Genomic DNA, 13879 nt, shown 5'->3' with positions numbered 1-13879 from the left:
CTGGCTTTGTTTCTGGCTGAGTTGAATCTTGTATAATGATGACTTGTCTTTCCAGGTAAGAGTATTCAATTTGGCCTCCTAGCTGCCATTGGAACCCAGCATACAGACTTGTCATTTTTTTTTTTTTTTTGGTACTGGGGATTGAACTCCACCACTGAGCCACATCCCCAGCCCTATTTTGTATTTTATGTAGAGACAAGATCTTGCTGAATTGCTTAGCACCTCACTTTTGCTGAGGCTGGCTTTGAACTTGTGGTTTGCCTGCCTCAGCCTCCTGAGTCACTGGGATTATAGTGCACCACCCATGCCAGGCCGACTTGTCATTCTTGACTGTTACAGGCCTTTAAAGGCTAAACTCTGGAAATCAACAAGCTTCTCTGAGGGACTAGGGAAGCACAGGGAGTTTACTCCTCACAGACATCCCTATGGGATGCTCTAAGAGCCTCAGGGCTTTTGTTCTTCAGACCTAAGACTCTTTCCCTGAGACTCTCCTGGTCTCAGTGTTGCCTCTGAACCCTAGAACCCATGTGCACTGCAGGGTAAGGGTGGAGCCGCCTGCTGGTTATCCTGAGCTTCTTTGGCTGCTCCTTCTTTTATCATGAGGGTTTTTCTCCCATCTCTGACCTATGGCTCCCAGGTCTGTTTGTCAGTGCCCCTGAGAGGTATGGCCCCCCGGATTGCTCAGAATGGACAAGATCTTGCTTAGACTGACTGAGTTAGAGAGGAGGGCTGGTCTAGAGGTCAGATTCTGTATGTACAGATGGAGCCTTCACACACAGCTTCTGAGTCTTTCATCATGTATTTATTATTCTCTAAACAAATATTTATTGAATAACTACCTTGTGCCAGGTGGCACTTTGGAAACCAAACTAGACTTGATCCTTGCTCAGGAAGATGGACAAATATAGAAAATATTGGTCAGTGTGATGAATGCTATGGGAGGGAGGTTGTGAGGGAGTGAAGTTATAAAACCCTGCTTGGGGACAGGAAAGGCTTCTTGGAGAAAGAAACATAAGGATCCACATGGGAAGCCGGAGGACAGAGGAGAGAGAAGAACGTGCAAGAGGGAATGGTATGGGCAGACAGACACTTCCTCAGGCATTAGAGCTAAGCCCTCTGCCCTACTCCTTTCCTTCACTAATGCCTGATCCCTGAGACACCTGGGTTTGGATACATACCTTGGAGAGAAAACATGGGCAGGCCCAAGACACTTGGCTTGTCCAGGGACTGGCACAAGTTGAGAGTGGCTAAACATGAGTGTGACAGACAGGAGACATGAGATGGGGCCCTAATTGTGGGGGCTGATCCTGAGATCATCAGGGTGTTAGGTAAAGGTTTATGAAGAGATTGCTCGGAACTTAAGGTAGAAAATAGATCCTGACATTCCATCTCTTTCTTTCTTATTCCTGTCCTTTTAGATGAAGAGCAAACAGAAAGCAAACAAACAGATCAATGGGTGCTAAGTGGCTTTATTGAAAGCGTTGCAGTCTGGGCATGAAGAGGCTGTGATCTTGCTACATTTACCCTTTCACTCACCCACTCACACAAAGACACTGAAGGCCCTGCCTTGGTTGGGACAGGTGGGGTGCAGAGCAGCTGGAAGCCTGGTCTTCCCTTCTGGTCTTTGGTTCCCCAGGCCAGGGAGAGTCCCATCCCTTCAGTCAGACACAGGGCTCCCTCTGGTACTGTTATGGTCTAATTGCTGTGGCGCTTGCTCTGTGGGAGGAAGGATAGGCAGAGTCATGGGATGGACAGAATCTTGAACAGGGGCTTGGAGGTTGGAGGTAGGGCTGGGAGGACAGACTTGCCTTGGCAGAGGACTTTTTCAATCTGCGGATGATACGGTCTACCCAGGGCTGGTCTGGGGGTGCACAGAGCTGGTGGCCTCTCAGGGTGGTGAACCTGGAGTCAGAGGTCAGAGAGAAAGGGGGGATCCCTGGAACCCAGATTCCTGGAAGGCTGTAGTGTGAGGGGCAGAGGCTGGGGACCATGTCTGGGAAACTTTCAAGGGCTACCTTGAAGGAGTTTAGCTTGATCAGAAAAAGAGGGATAAAAAGGTAGGGGTATCACTAGAAGCCAATGGGAGGATAGGACTAGACACCTTCCCATCAACTTACACAACAGCAGGCACCCTGCAGCCATCCTTGAAGAGGAGGTAGCGAAAGGCTTTCACGATGTTCCCAGGGATGGGGCGCTGGGTCACAGACAGGCAGCAGTCTTCTGCATCATTGGCACCACCCAGAGCTGGGGCTGGGATAGGGGAAGAAGGTGTTAGGACATAGGGATGGTGAGGAAGGGAGGCCACAGTCTGAAGTGGGATTAAGGTCAGCTGTGTGCTGATATTCAGCCAGTGTGCACCAATATGGTTGCAAACTCTATTGTAATACTTCTGAACTGTTTGGTAAAGAACCACTACCATGAGCCCCACAAATGCCTTCCTGCTACTCTGATCACCGTAATATCTCTTTCTCTCAGGTCTTCTCAACTTCTCCATGTTCCACAAATAAAAAATTAATGCTAGCTGTCTCTTTGACTGGAGATGACCCATACTCTCCCTTGAACATGTCTCTATTTTCCTAAGTAAACCCTTGTCTGTGTTTCTGGAAACAAAACAGTTAATGCTAGTCACAGTGCTGGGGCAGAGAAGCTGGTGTTAAGGCTTATGAATTGGTAAATAGTTAAGCTATGTTGACACAGACCTATTGTCCCACATTTTTAGGCCAGCCTGTGCAACATAGTGAGATCCTGTCTCAGAACAAAACAAAACAAAAGCAAAAACAAAAACAATAAAAAAGAAGAAGGAGGAGGAAGAGGAGAAGGAGGAGGAGGAGAAAAAGAGAATGTATCACTGAATATTTTGACTGTCAGCCTTGCCTCAGTGTCTCCATTTCTCCCTACCTTTAACAAATATATATGTTCCTTTTTTCTACCTGGGAAACAGAGGCACAGAAATAGACACTGCAAAGGAAGGAAGCCATAGGCCCCAGAATATGCCAAAAGCTGATCCATATTGGAATTTAAGGGTACGGAGGCGCCCACACTCACAGGCATACACACAGGGCACAGGGAACCCCTAGGTTCATTGAAACATGCAGACCCAAGAATTCCCCTGAATTTGGAGTATCCCTCATGACCATCAACAAGCAATTTGAGACCCAGATTTTGACCCCCAACTCACTGCCACCACCACCCTAGTCATCCCCTCAGCCTTACCTGGGGAGTTCCAGAGAACTAGTAGACTGAGAGCCAGTAGTGGGGCCACACGGGGTGCCATGGAGAGTGAACTGAGTCAGGCAGCAGCAACTGTGGAAGTCTGAGTGAGTCTCTGGGTGTGTGTATTAGTCTGTGAAGCTGAGGCTCCGGTAGGCTTGCAGGAGAGTGGTGGCAGTGCACAGGCGTCCTTGGGGTGTGAGGGGATCTAGAAGTGTGTGTGTGAGAGCCTGTGTGAGGCTGTGGCTGCTTCTTATTTATGGCCCAGAGCTTTCGCTTTCTCTGTCCAAAATTCCCCTCTATGTCCCGTTCCGGGGATTCTCCTTTACCCCCCTCTTTCTGGCAAAATAGGGCCCTGCCCTCCCTCCTTCCCCCTTAGTGGTTTCCTCTCTCTTCTGCTTAGTTTGGCTTCAGCTCTGAGAACCTAAGCAGCCTACAGTCTGGCCAAGAAAAGGGGGAGCTATTTATTTTCAGCTCCAGGGACAGTGTTTGCATTCTGATCTCTTTGTTGTAGGGGCAGACAGATCAAGATTAAGGGGATTATTCTATAAAATGGGCCCACTGTGCTGACTCCCCACATTCTTTCTTTTTCAACAAGCAATTCACCTGCAGCTCTGCCTCACTGAAGTGGCCAGGATATGTTACATGTCTTGGCAAACTACCTGTTATCTGCAGGAGACATGCAAGTCCAAAATCATGTTGATAAGAAGAACACAATTTACCCTGAAAGTGGAGATTTTTGTGGCCCTTTTCACAGATCAGATCCCAGAACTCAGGGAGATAAGGATAATTGCTTCTAATCATAAAATCTGTAAGAATTTATGATTAGGAATCCAATCAGAACCAATCAGTGTGGGCCAAAGTGATGTAGAGTTATCGCAGTGGCGACTTCAAAATCTGATGTCATCCTGCTGCCAGTCGAAAGTCAAGAGGTGGATTTGGGTGGGATTCTCTGGACACTTCTCTGGGACCTCCAATAAAAACTGGAGTGCAGGAGAGGCAAGCAGTCCCTCTCTTCTCTGAAAGGACCTACTCTCTCTCTTGAGAGTGTCCTCTTTCCTCTTTCCTATCCCCGTCACTCTGAGCGACATGTCTGAAATCTTTCTGACTTGCAAGAATTGGAGTTTGAAGGAGAGGGATTTTCATGCTGCCTCAGTTTCCCAGAAGGCCCACTTAGGTGGTATTGTCACTGGGTGAACTATAGTCTGAGTTTTAAACCAGGACCCAGTGGCAAATCAGGAATTGCTTTTCAAAAAGAAAACAATTGTTAGCAGGAGAACTTTGGCCTTAACTTCCACTGTCTATGTTTTTGCTATAATTCTCCTATTTAGGGTTCCTACAGGATCTTTCTGTGCCACAAACAACTTAAAGTTCATTGGACTTACATGTTGTTAGACCCAAGCAGCAAAGCAACTTTCCCTGAAGCCTGTAGAGGCCTTTCTTGCTCTGAACTTCATTCTGAACTCTTGGCTTTATGCAAAATATCAAGTAAATATTTTGAAGTAGTACATCTAATTATGGTATATGTTGCTTCTAAAATCCAAACTGCCTTTTAACATTGTGCCTCTTTCTTCATGTGTAAAAATGTTCCAGGTCACTATTTTTCAGCTTACCTCTATCCCTAGAAGCTTAGAAATTTCACCACACTTTGAGAAACACTGACTAGGAGGAAGAATAGAATACAATTCACCTGTGAGAGAGATCCAGGACCTCCCACCTTCCACACAATCAAGGGGGTTCAGGTCTGGGGAGCTGACTTAATTTGAGGAACAGATAAATTATAAGTGAAGTTAGTCAATCCCCCAAAACCAAAGGCTGAATGTTTTCTCTGATATAAGGAGGCTGATTTAGGCTGGGGATGAGGCTCAAGTGGTAGCGCGCTCGTCTGGCATGTGCGGGGCGCTGGGTTCAATCCTCAGCACCACATAAAAATAAAATAAAGATGTTGTGTCCACCAAAAACTAAAAAATAAATATTAAAAAAACTCTCTCTCTCTCTCAAAAAAAAAAAATAAGGAGGCTGATTCATAGTGGGTTAGGGAGGGGGAACATGGGAGGAATAGACGAACTCTAGATAGGGCAGAAGGGTAGGAGGGGAAGGGAGGGAGTATGGGGTTAGAAATGATGGTGGAATGTGATGGACATTATTATCCAAAGTATATGTATGAAGACACGAATTGGTGTGAATATACTTTGTATACAACCAGAGATATGAAAAATTGTGCTCTATATGTGTAATAAGAATCGTAATGCTTTCTGCTGTCATATATAAATAAAGAAAAAAGAAAAAAAATTAGAAAAGACGTAAAAAAAATGTCAATTCCAATATTACCTGAATAAATTTTCTACCCATAAGGTCTAGAAATTTTGTGTCAATTAGCATATCAGTAAGCTGTTCATCTATTTCATTACTCAGGAGACCATGACCAATTTGCTATCACCACATATCCCATGGGCAAACATTGATTACCAGTCATTCCTATAGTTTATATAGTAATTTCATTCACCTGTGTTAATCAACTTTTCATCCCTGTGACCAAAATACCTGACACAAAAGAAGAAAAGATTTGTTTGGGTTCATGGTTTCAGAACTTTCAGTCCATGGTTGGCTGGTTCCTTTGGGCCTGAAGTGAGGCAGAACATCATGGCGGAAAGTTGTGGCACAGGAAATCTCAGCTCATGGTAGCCAGGAAGCAGAGAGAAAGGAAGTATCCAGGGACAAAATACACTCCTTCAGGGCATGCCTCCAGTGACCTACTTCTTTCAACTAGAACCTACCTCCTACACTTTCCTAACAATCCATTTGAATTATTAATCCATCAAATGGATTAATCCACTGATGAAGTTAGAACCCTCATGATCCAATTGTAAGGGGACAAATATATGAGGATAATGGGAACATGAAGATAAGAGAATAAGTCTATAAAATGAGTCAATTGCACTGACTTTCTGTGGGTGCTTTATTTGCCAAAAAGCAATCTGCCTGCATCCCTACCTGGCCTGAGGGAACAGGAATGTCACATTCCTCAGCAAACTGAAGCAGAGGGGAAGGGTCTGGCTGTCAGTGAAGGCAATGAATGATGGGAGTTGAGAACATAAGGGCTGGGTATCAAAGAAAAGACAAAGGTTTGCTAACAGCCAACCTCTCTGATCACAATTCCTTGCACAAGGAGTTACTAACAATTACCCTCTGTGCTGTTCCTCCTTGCCCTTAGGCATGTACACAGAGAAGAAAGAGAAGGTGAGGGGTGCTGGGGTCTATAAAAGAGCAAGACACATCTACTTCCATGGACACCCATGGACACCCATCTCTGGGCCCCCTTCTCTTCGGAGAAGTCTGCTACTTCTGTCCCTTTCTTAAATAAAACTTGTTTTCCATGCTTGCCCCAGTGTTTCCTGGGTGTTTAATCTTTGACACCAGGAAAATAAGGATCCAGTCCTGATCTCCAAGACTGGTATCACAAATCATTTCCCATCTCTGAATATTGCTGCATTGGGGACCAAGCTTTCAACACATGGGGGCCCATTCAAGATTTGAATATTATATTAGCGGACCACCTGGGAATGTGCTCAATATTTTGTTAGATTGGTTACTGAAAGCCTAACAGTGGTCTATGATCAACATCAGATTGAAAAGCTAGAACCTTACTTACCAATGTATTACAGAAATCCTGGATGAACACACATCGATAAATGTGTCCTCACTTGTCCCCAGGATTCTTCCAACACAAGTTGGCAGGTTCCTACAACTCCTTCAGTATATATGCTCTTGTACTTGGAGCACATCTATAGTACCGTTAGGATCAAACCTTCATATGGGCCTGGAAACTATGAGGGGTGGTCTGGTGGGTCCTGAAGAAAAAAGGCACACCCACTTCCAAGGAGTTTTCAAAACATTTTCTAGTAGGAATACTGGATTCTTCATAGTTTTCAGAGGAACTGGGAATGATATTCTGCCATCAAGGAAGTTTTAGAGATGGGGAGGTTGGAGGTCCAAAATTCTCAGCTTCGTTCATCTCTGCCCTTATATCTCCAATCCTAAGTCTCAGAGTCCTTCTCCTTCACCACAGTGCCTCTATTTCAGCATAAGGGATGTGGTAGGCTTGTATGTTTGTCTGATGTTGCAACTCTACAATTCATACAATCGAATCTTGGATTTGATTTTCAGTCATGTCTGCCACATGATCACATAAAATAAATATTTATTTTTCTTCTTCTTCTTCTTATTTTTTGAGTACCAGGGATTGAACTCAGGGGCACTCAATCACTGAGCCACATCCCCAGCCCTATTTTGTATTTTATTTAGTGACAGGGTCTCACCGAGTTGCTTAGCACCTCGATTGCTGAGGCTGGCTTTGAACTTGTGATCCTTCTACTTGTTATCACAGGCTTGTGCCACCACCCTGGCTTAAAATAAAATCATAAATTTATTTTATAAAATAAATTTCTTAAGACTTTAATAGACTTTTATAGAAGTTATCTGGCTCTTTATTCCTGCCTTGAGTTAGAAGTTCATGATCTTGAACTTATCTTTTTTTTTTAAATGTAATTTTGCTAGCACAATTAGAAACAGCAAACCCTCCAAAATATATGTAATCACCATTTGCAGTCATCATTTGTGGCCATAGCAATTAAGTGACTCAGATACTTCTAACTCTTGCCTTTTAGTATTCCATCCTATGCCTCACTGGTGATATTCTAAGTGATTTTGAGGCTTCTGCATTGCCCAGATTGCTTTGTCCTCTTTTTCCATGCAAGGAGATTATCCTTGTACTCATCAAATACTTGAGCAACCCAATTCTAGGATTCCATTTTGGCAATGTTTCCTGGGATCACTTCTGCAACCATTTTCTCTATCAGTCAGGATCCTGGCAGGAAATAAATGGCATATGTAAGGGTATGGGAAAAATCAAACACTTGTCTTACTGATTACTCAATACTTGGGATTCTCCCCTACCCAGAAATTCTTTGGCAGATGATTCTCCAGCAGACATCAGCTGGGTGTCCTCTAATTCAATTCAGTTCTGACACTATCTATCTGGAGAGTGCATCAGATCTCACAGGTTGAGGGTTCAGTCCAACAAGACTGGCACCTACTTCAGTTGCCAGTCACAAGAACAGGTTGTAGCTTGTGCTTCTGACCAACCAGTTATGTATACAGGTTCCCAGGACTCCCTCTTTGGGTTTAACGTGTTAAAGTAGCTCACAGAACTCAGGGAAACACACTTACTTTTTTTTTTAAATTTTTTGTGGGGGGCAGGAGGAGGGTATCTGGGATAGAACTCAGGGGCACTCAACCACTGATCCACACCCCCAGCTCTTTTTGTATTTTATTTAGAGACAGGGTCTCACTGAGTTGCTTAGTGCCTAGCTTTTGCTGAGGCTGGCTTTGAATTCATGATCTTCCTGCCTCGGTCTCTGAATGGCTGGGATTACAGGCGTGTGTCACTGCGCCTGGCACATTTACGGTTTGTTATAAAAGATATTATAAAGGATACTGATGAACAGGTAGATGAAAGAGAAGCATAGCATCAGATATGGGAGAAAGAAAATAGCTTCCACTCCTTTTTTGGCCCCCTCGAGGAATCTTCACTTGTTCAGCTTTTCAGAAGACTCCAGAACTCAATCCTCTCTGGGGTTTTATGAAAACTTTAGTATATAAGCATAATTGGTTTCATCATTAGCTATTGATTTATTAATTCAACCTTGGAGGGGAGCCTCACCCCTCCCAGGCAGTGTGGGGAGTAGGGCTGAAAGTTCCAATCTTTTTACCACAAGATTAACCAACACCCAGATAACCAAATCCACCCTAAGGCTATCTAGGCATGCTAGACTACCAGACATCTCATTAGCATACAAAAGACACTCTTATCACTCTGGGAATTTCAAGAATTTTAGAAGTTATTTGACAGGAAAGGAGCAGGAAGATCAAATATATACTGCACAATATCACACATTTTCAAAAAAGTTTTAACCAGAAAGATTTTATAAAAGGGCAGTTTAATAGGGCTGAGGTTGTGGCTCAGCAGTAGAGCGCTTGCCTCACACGAGCGAAGCCCTGGGTTCCATCCTCAGCATCACATAAAAATAAATAAATAAAACGAAGTATTGTGTCCAACTACAACTAAAAAATAAATTTAAAAAAAAGCATCTGAATCAAACTGGGGATTTTGAAAAAAAATGGCAGTTTAAGAAGCAAGGTCATGATTAAGGAAACATTGTGGGATGGCGAGGAACTGTGATCTAGCAAGGCAGGAAGTCATTACCATATCAAAACCTAAAAGGGCAAAGGGAAGGAATACTATTCCAAAAGTTTTTGTTTGAGATAGATCCATGAATGGGAGACGGTATGAAAGGATCTGTAACACTAGATCAGTAAGTCTCAAACTTTAGCATGCATTAAAGTCACCTGGAAGGTGTGTCTGTGTCCATCATAGTTTGTTGGACCCTCCTCTGGAGTCTCTGATTTAGTTAAGTCTCTCGGTAGGATCTGAGAGTTTCCATTTCAAACAAGATTCTAGGTGATATTGATGCTGCTGTCCTAAAACTACTGAGACCAGGACAAAGGACAGGTAGTTGATTACCAAATAAAAGGAAATGGACAGATAGCACTTCTCATGAATGTGTTGCTAACAGCCTCAGGGGGAGGGGAAGTGCTAACAGCACTTTCCAACACAAGCAATCATCCTCTGGAAGGCTCTTTTCTTGTCCTTTGGTCTCGTAGACATAAGAAAAAGGAAACCTGAAATCTATAAGACACCCCCAGCCTCCCCAGGCTGGCTCTAGACCCCCTTCTCTCCGGAGGAGTCTGTCTGTCTGTCTGTCTGTCTCTATATCTCTATTTCTCTCTGTGTGTTCTACCCCTTGAATAAAACTTGTTTTCTTGCCTCGGCTTTTCTTGGGTGTTTGATCTTCAACACTGGGGAACAAGGACCCAATGTTTCTTTGAGAACAATTGCCATGAACGAAATTATTCACTGCCAAGACACATACAAGATGAAGGATGTGGGGAATTAATATCCCAAGTTCTTTCTCCTTCCATCCACTGATCTGCTACTCCTTCCCATTGGCCAAACCCAAACAGAAACCAGAGGGTGAGGGATCCTGGATAATGCAATCTGTCAAGGTCAGCCTTCCAGGGAACACAGCAGGTCAGAGAAAAATAGAGAATGATTAGGGTTGGAGTAACCAGAATAAACAGAAACACTGTAGGCAGAAGAATGGATATATCAATGGAAAGATGAATGGATAGATGAGTTAATGGACAGATATCTGAGTGAAAGGATGAAATAATAATTATGGTTGTACGAATAGGAAGTCCGGTGGTCCAGCTGGGCATGTCGGCGCATGCCTGTAATCCCAGTGGCTTGAAAGACTGAGACGGGAGGATTGCAAGTTCAAAGCCAGCTTCAGCAATGGTGAGGTGCTAAGAAACTCAGTGAGACCCTGTCTCTAAATAAAATCCAAAATAGGGATGGGGATGTGGCTCAGTGGTTAAGTGCCCCTGAATTCAACACCCAGTACAAAAAAAAAAAAAAAAAAAGGTAAAAGAAGTCCAGTGGTCCATTTTCAGAATACAGTATTTAGCCTTAAATATAAAATAGGATATAAGAAAAGCACAGGAGGAGAAAACAGAATGAAAAGTTACAAGCAGTTAACACAAGAGTGCACAGCCCCTTGACAAATAGGAGGTAAGAGGGAAGCCCCCTGCCTCAGCCTGTCTAACCCAGATAAGCTGTGTAGGCACCAAGAGGCACTCATTCCCCCTCAAAAGGCCTTCCTGCCACAAGAGAGCAAAGGGAGGTGGGGGAAATTTAAGGTACATGTCTTTAAATAACTCAATAGGGGACAGGAAAACTTAGACGATGTTGGGGAAGACTGTACACCCCACAGTATTCAGCCAATGAGAAACTGGCTGAGGGACCTTTGTACACTAGGGAATAAAATGAGGACTGTAACTACTCTAGGTGTACCTGCTCACCCAGACACCTAATCTTGAAAGAGTGTCATTAAAAACCTTGCTTTCTCTATACTTTTTTTTTTCTTTCAGTACAATCTTTGGGTTTGGGCAGGTGAGCATGTTTCTCACAGTGGTTAATATTTAGTGAGTGCTTATATTACTGGGCAGCACAGGATCCCACTCAGGGAGGAAGAGGCTAGACTCCATCACTCACTACTCCAGAAATATTCAGACTCAAATTAGAGGAAAATAGGCTTTATTCAAAGCCAGCTTTGAAGGAAGATGGAAAAAACTTATTGTTTCAATTTTCCATTTCTGAAATTCCTGAAAATTAGCAGAACTTTAAAGGAGAAGAAGCAAAAGGCAGGAAACAGACATATGCAGATTTAATTAGCCAGTGCTCTGTCATGGGACATATGGGAGGGGTGGGGCCTGGGACAAGGGTTGCTAATCTATCCTGCCTCAAGCTAGACAGGCCTGGGGAGGTGGCAATTTCCACTCTCAGTTTTCTTGATGTTAGACCAAGGGAGTGTTGGGGAGACAGACCTTCAGCTTCTATTCTCACCATGAGGCAGTGGTTCTTAATTTCAGAGGGAGACCCCAAATTCAATCTGTTTCAGCTCCACCACTTACTAGCTGTGTGAGCCTTATATGTAAAACAGGAACAATAATATAAAGATAATAAATACTAATTCATAGTGTTGTTGGGAAAGTTAAGTAAATAGTGGTAAAATACTTGCTTGATACAGAGCTTAGCACATAGTAAGTGATCAGAAATACTGTTATTATAATTAATGGATGGAGAGTTGAGGATGCAGATCAGTGTAGAGCATGCATGAGGCCCTGGGTTCAATCCCATGTGCTGCAATATGCTACTGCTGCTGCTGCTGCTGCTACTACTACTAATGATAATAATGGATGAAAAGTAAGATATGTCAATAACTTGTGAAGGAAACATTCCTCTCTGTTCATACAAGAGTCTAGAGCTTGAGTGGGGATGGTTTAGCAAGTATCTCACATATTAATTCCTCTTTCGAAGTCTTTTCTTCTGGTCTTTCTCATAAGGATGAGAAATCTTATTCTCTCCCCCGTTGATTCCTTGAAATTTGGGGATTTGTCTGATAATGAGCTGGCCAGTCCCTCTCCTTAGAAATCCCCTCTTGGTTCCCAGGATTGAGAGAGGGGAAAATGAAGGGGCTGTTCCAAGCCAGGCTCCCTCTAGCGGTCCTTTTGACCTAGATGTTAGATTTAGGGAAATGGTGAAAAGAGGAAGGGGCAGTGCTTATGGGGCCAGAAGGTGGAATCCCAGAGGCCTGAGATGTGGGATGGGGTTCCTGGGCCTCCTCCTAAGGAAATGTCCCTTTCAACGCCTCTTGTCTTAAGGGAGGGACTGGTTCCCAGATGGTGGCTAAACAGGCACTGTGCCATCCCAGGCTCTCACTGTTGTTCTGAGGGCACCAAGGAGCTTTCACCACTGGCCTCACCAGAAAAGAGAGGCACCAGTGAGGACTGGGGATAAACTTAGGCCCCCTGTAACTCTGATCTTCACTCTGAACCTCAGACCTATGGTTGATGATCAATGCCACCAATTGTTACAATGTTGGGTTCTTCTGGGAAATTGAGGCAGTGTGAAGACCTTTCCACCTTCAAACCCTGATTCTTGCAAATTGCAAGTGTTTACTAGAAGAGATGGAAAAGGGGAAAAGGGGACATTTTCAAGGGAGAAAATGGGTCTTCTCAGAGAGGAGAGGACTGCCATGCAGTGCCTCTCTTGCACTTCAGTTTTATTGGGAATCTCAGAGAAGTGTCCAGAGAGTTCCATCCAAGTCCACCTTTTGATTTTTTAAAAAATATTTATTTATTTTTTAGGTGTAGATGGACACAACACAATGCCTTTTATTTTTATGTGGTGCTGAGGATCGAACCCAGGTCCCGCCCGTGCTAGGGGAGTGCTCTACTGCTGAGCCACAATCCCAGCCCCACACCACATTTTGATTTTTAACTGACATCAGGATTACATCAGACTTTCAGGTCACCACTGCCATGACCTTCCTCTTTCTTTCTTTCTTTTGAAAAAAGGAAAGAAAAAAGTTTTATTGCTTTGCTAGCAAAGGGGACACAGGGGACTCTTGTCCCAAAGACTGTGATTCTCCCCATCAGGGTTGCCATGACCTTTTTAGATTATTTTGATCTATGTTGACCGGTTCTATAAAATTCTTGTAGATTTTATGATTAGGAGCAATTAGCCTTATCTCCCTGAGTTCTGGGATCTGGTCTGTGAAAAGGGCCACCAAATCTTTCAGGGTAACTTGTGTTCCTCTCTTATCAATATGATTTTGGACCTGCATGTCTCCTGCAGATAATGGTAGTTTGCTGAGACATGTGACATGTCCTGGCCACTTCAGTGAGGCAGAGCTGCAGGTGAATTTCTTGTTGAAAAAGAAAGAATGTGGGGAGTCAGCACAGTGGGCCCATCTTAAAGAATTATTCCCTTAATCTTGTGTTCCCACTACTTGATCTATCTGTCCCCTATCAATGTGCACAGTAGTATTCACTATTAAATGGACATTTTATATAAGAAACCAGACCTTGGAAGTTTCAGAATACATGATAAAAGCATAGGAAGATGGTGCTGACGCCTACACATGTTATTTTCTGCCTCTTCCTCTTATCACACTTACTGTTTCATGGAGATTTCTCTACAAACAGT

At 43.6% G+C, this 13879-nt stretch overlaps 1 protein-coding gene across 1 annotated transcript; it reads right to left on the bottom strand.

Annotated features, from left to right (window-relative positions):
- Positions 1-1449: 1449 nt before the first annotated feature.
- Positions 1450-3521, bottom strand: Ccl19 (C-C motif chemokine ligand 19). The gene is made up of 4 exons (XM_015492512.2): positions 3214-3521; positions 2118-2250; positions 1809-1902; positions 1450-1716 (listed from the first exon to the last, which is right to left on the bottom strand). The coding sequence occupies exons 1-4, from the start codon at positions 3272-3274 to the stop codon at positions 1696-1698; spliced, it is 309 nt and encodes a 102-aa protein (XP_015347998.1). The 5' UTR covers positions 3275-3521; the 3' UTR covers positions 1450-1695.
- Between the last annotated feature and the right edge of the window lie 10358 nt (positions 3522-13879).

Source organism: Marmota marmota, unplaced genomic scaffold (assembly GCF_001458135.2).
Source record: "Marmota marmota marmota unplaced genomic scaffold, marMar, whole genome shotgun sequence".
Lineage (NCBI taxonomy): Eukaryota > Metazoa > Chordata > Mammalia > Rodentia > Sciuridae > Marmota > Marmota marmota.
The sequence above is the reverse complement of the archived record's forward strand: the minus strand, read 5'-3'. Positions and strand labels throughout refer to the sequence as shown.

Excerpts from the sequence above, each read along its gene's own strand:
- Ccl19 (XM_015492512.2), bottom strand. The coding sequence starts at position 3,274 with ATGGCACCCCGTGTGGCCCCACTACTGGCTCTCAGTCTACTAGTTCTC. Across the intron at positions 2,251-3,213 it reads AGTTCTCTGGAACTCCCCAG|CCCCAGCTCTGGGTGGTGCC; the intron begins GTAAGGCTGAGG and ends CCCCTATCCCAG. Across the intron at positions 1,717-1,808 it reads TGAAAAAGTCCTCTGCCAAG|AGCAAGCGCCACAGCAATTA; the intron begins GCAAGTCTGTCC and ends TTCCTCCCACAG.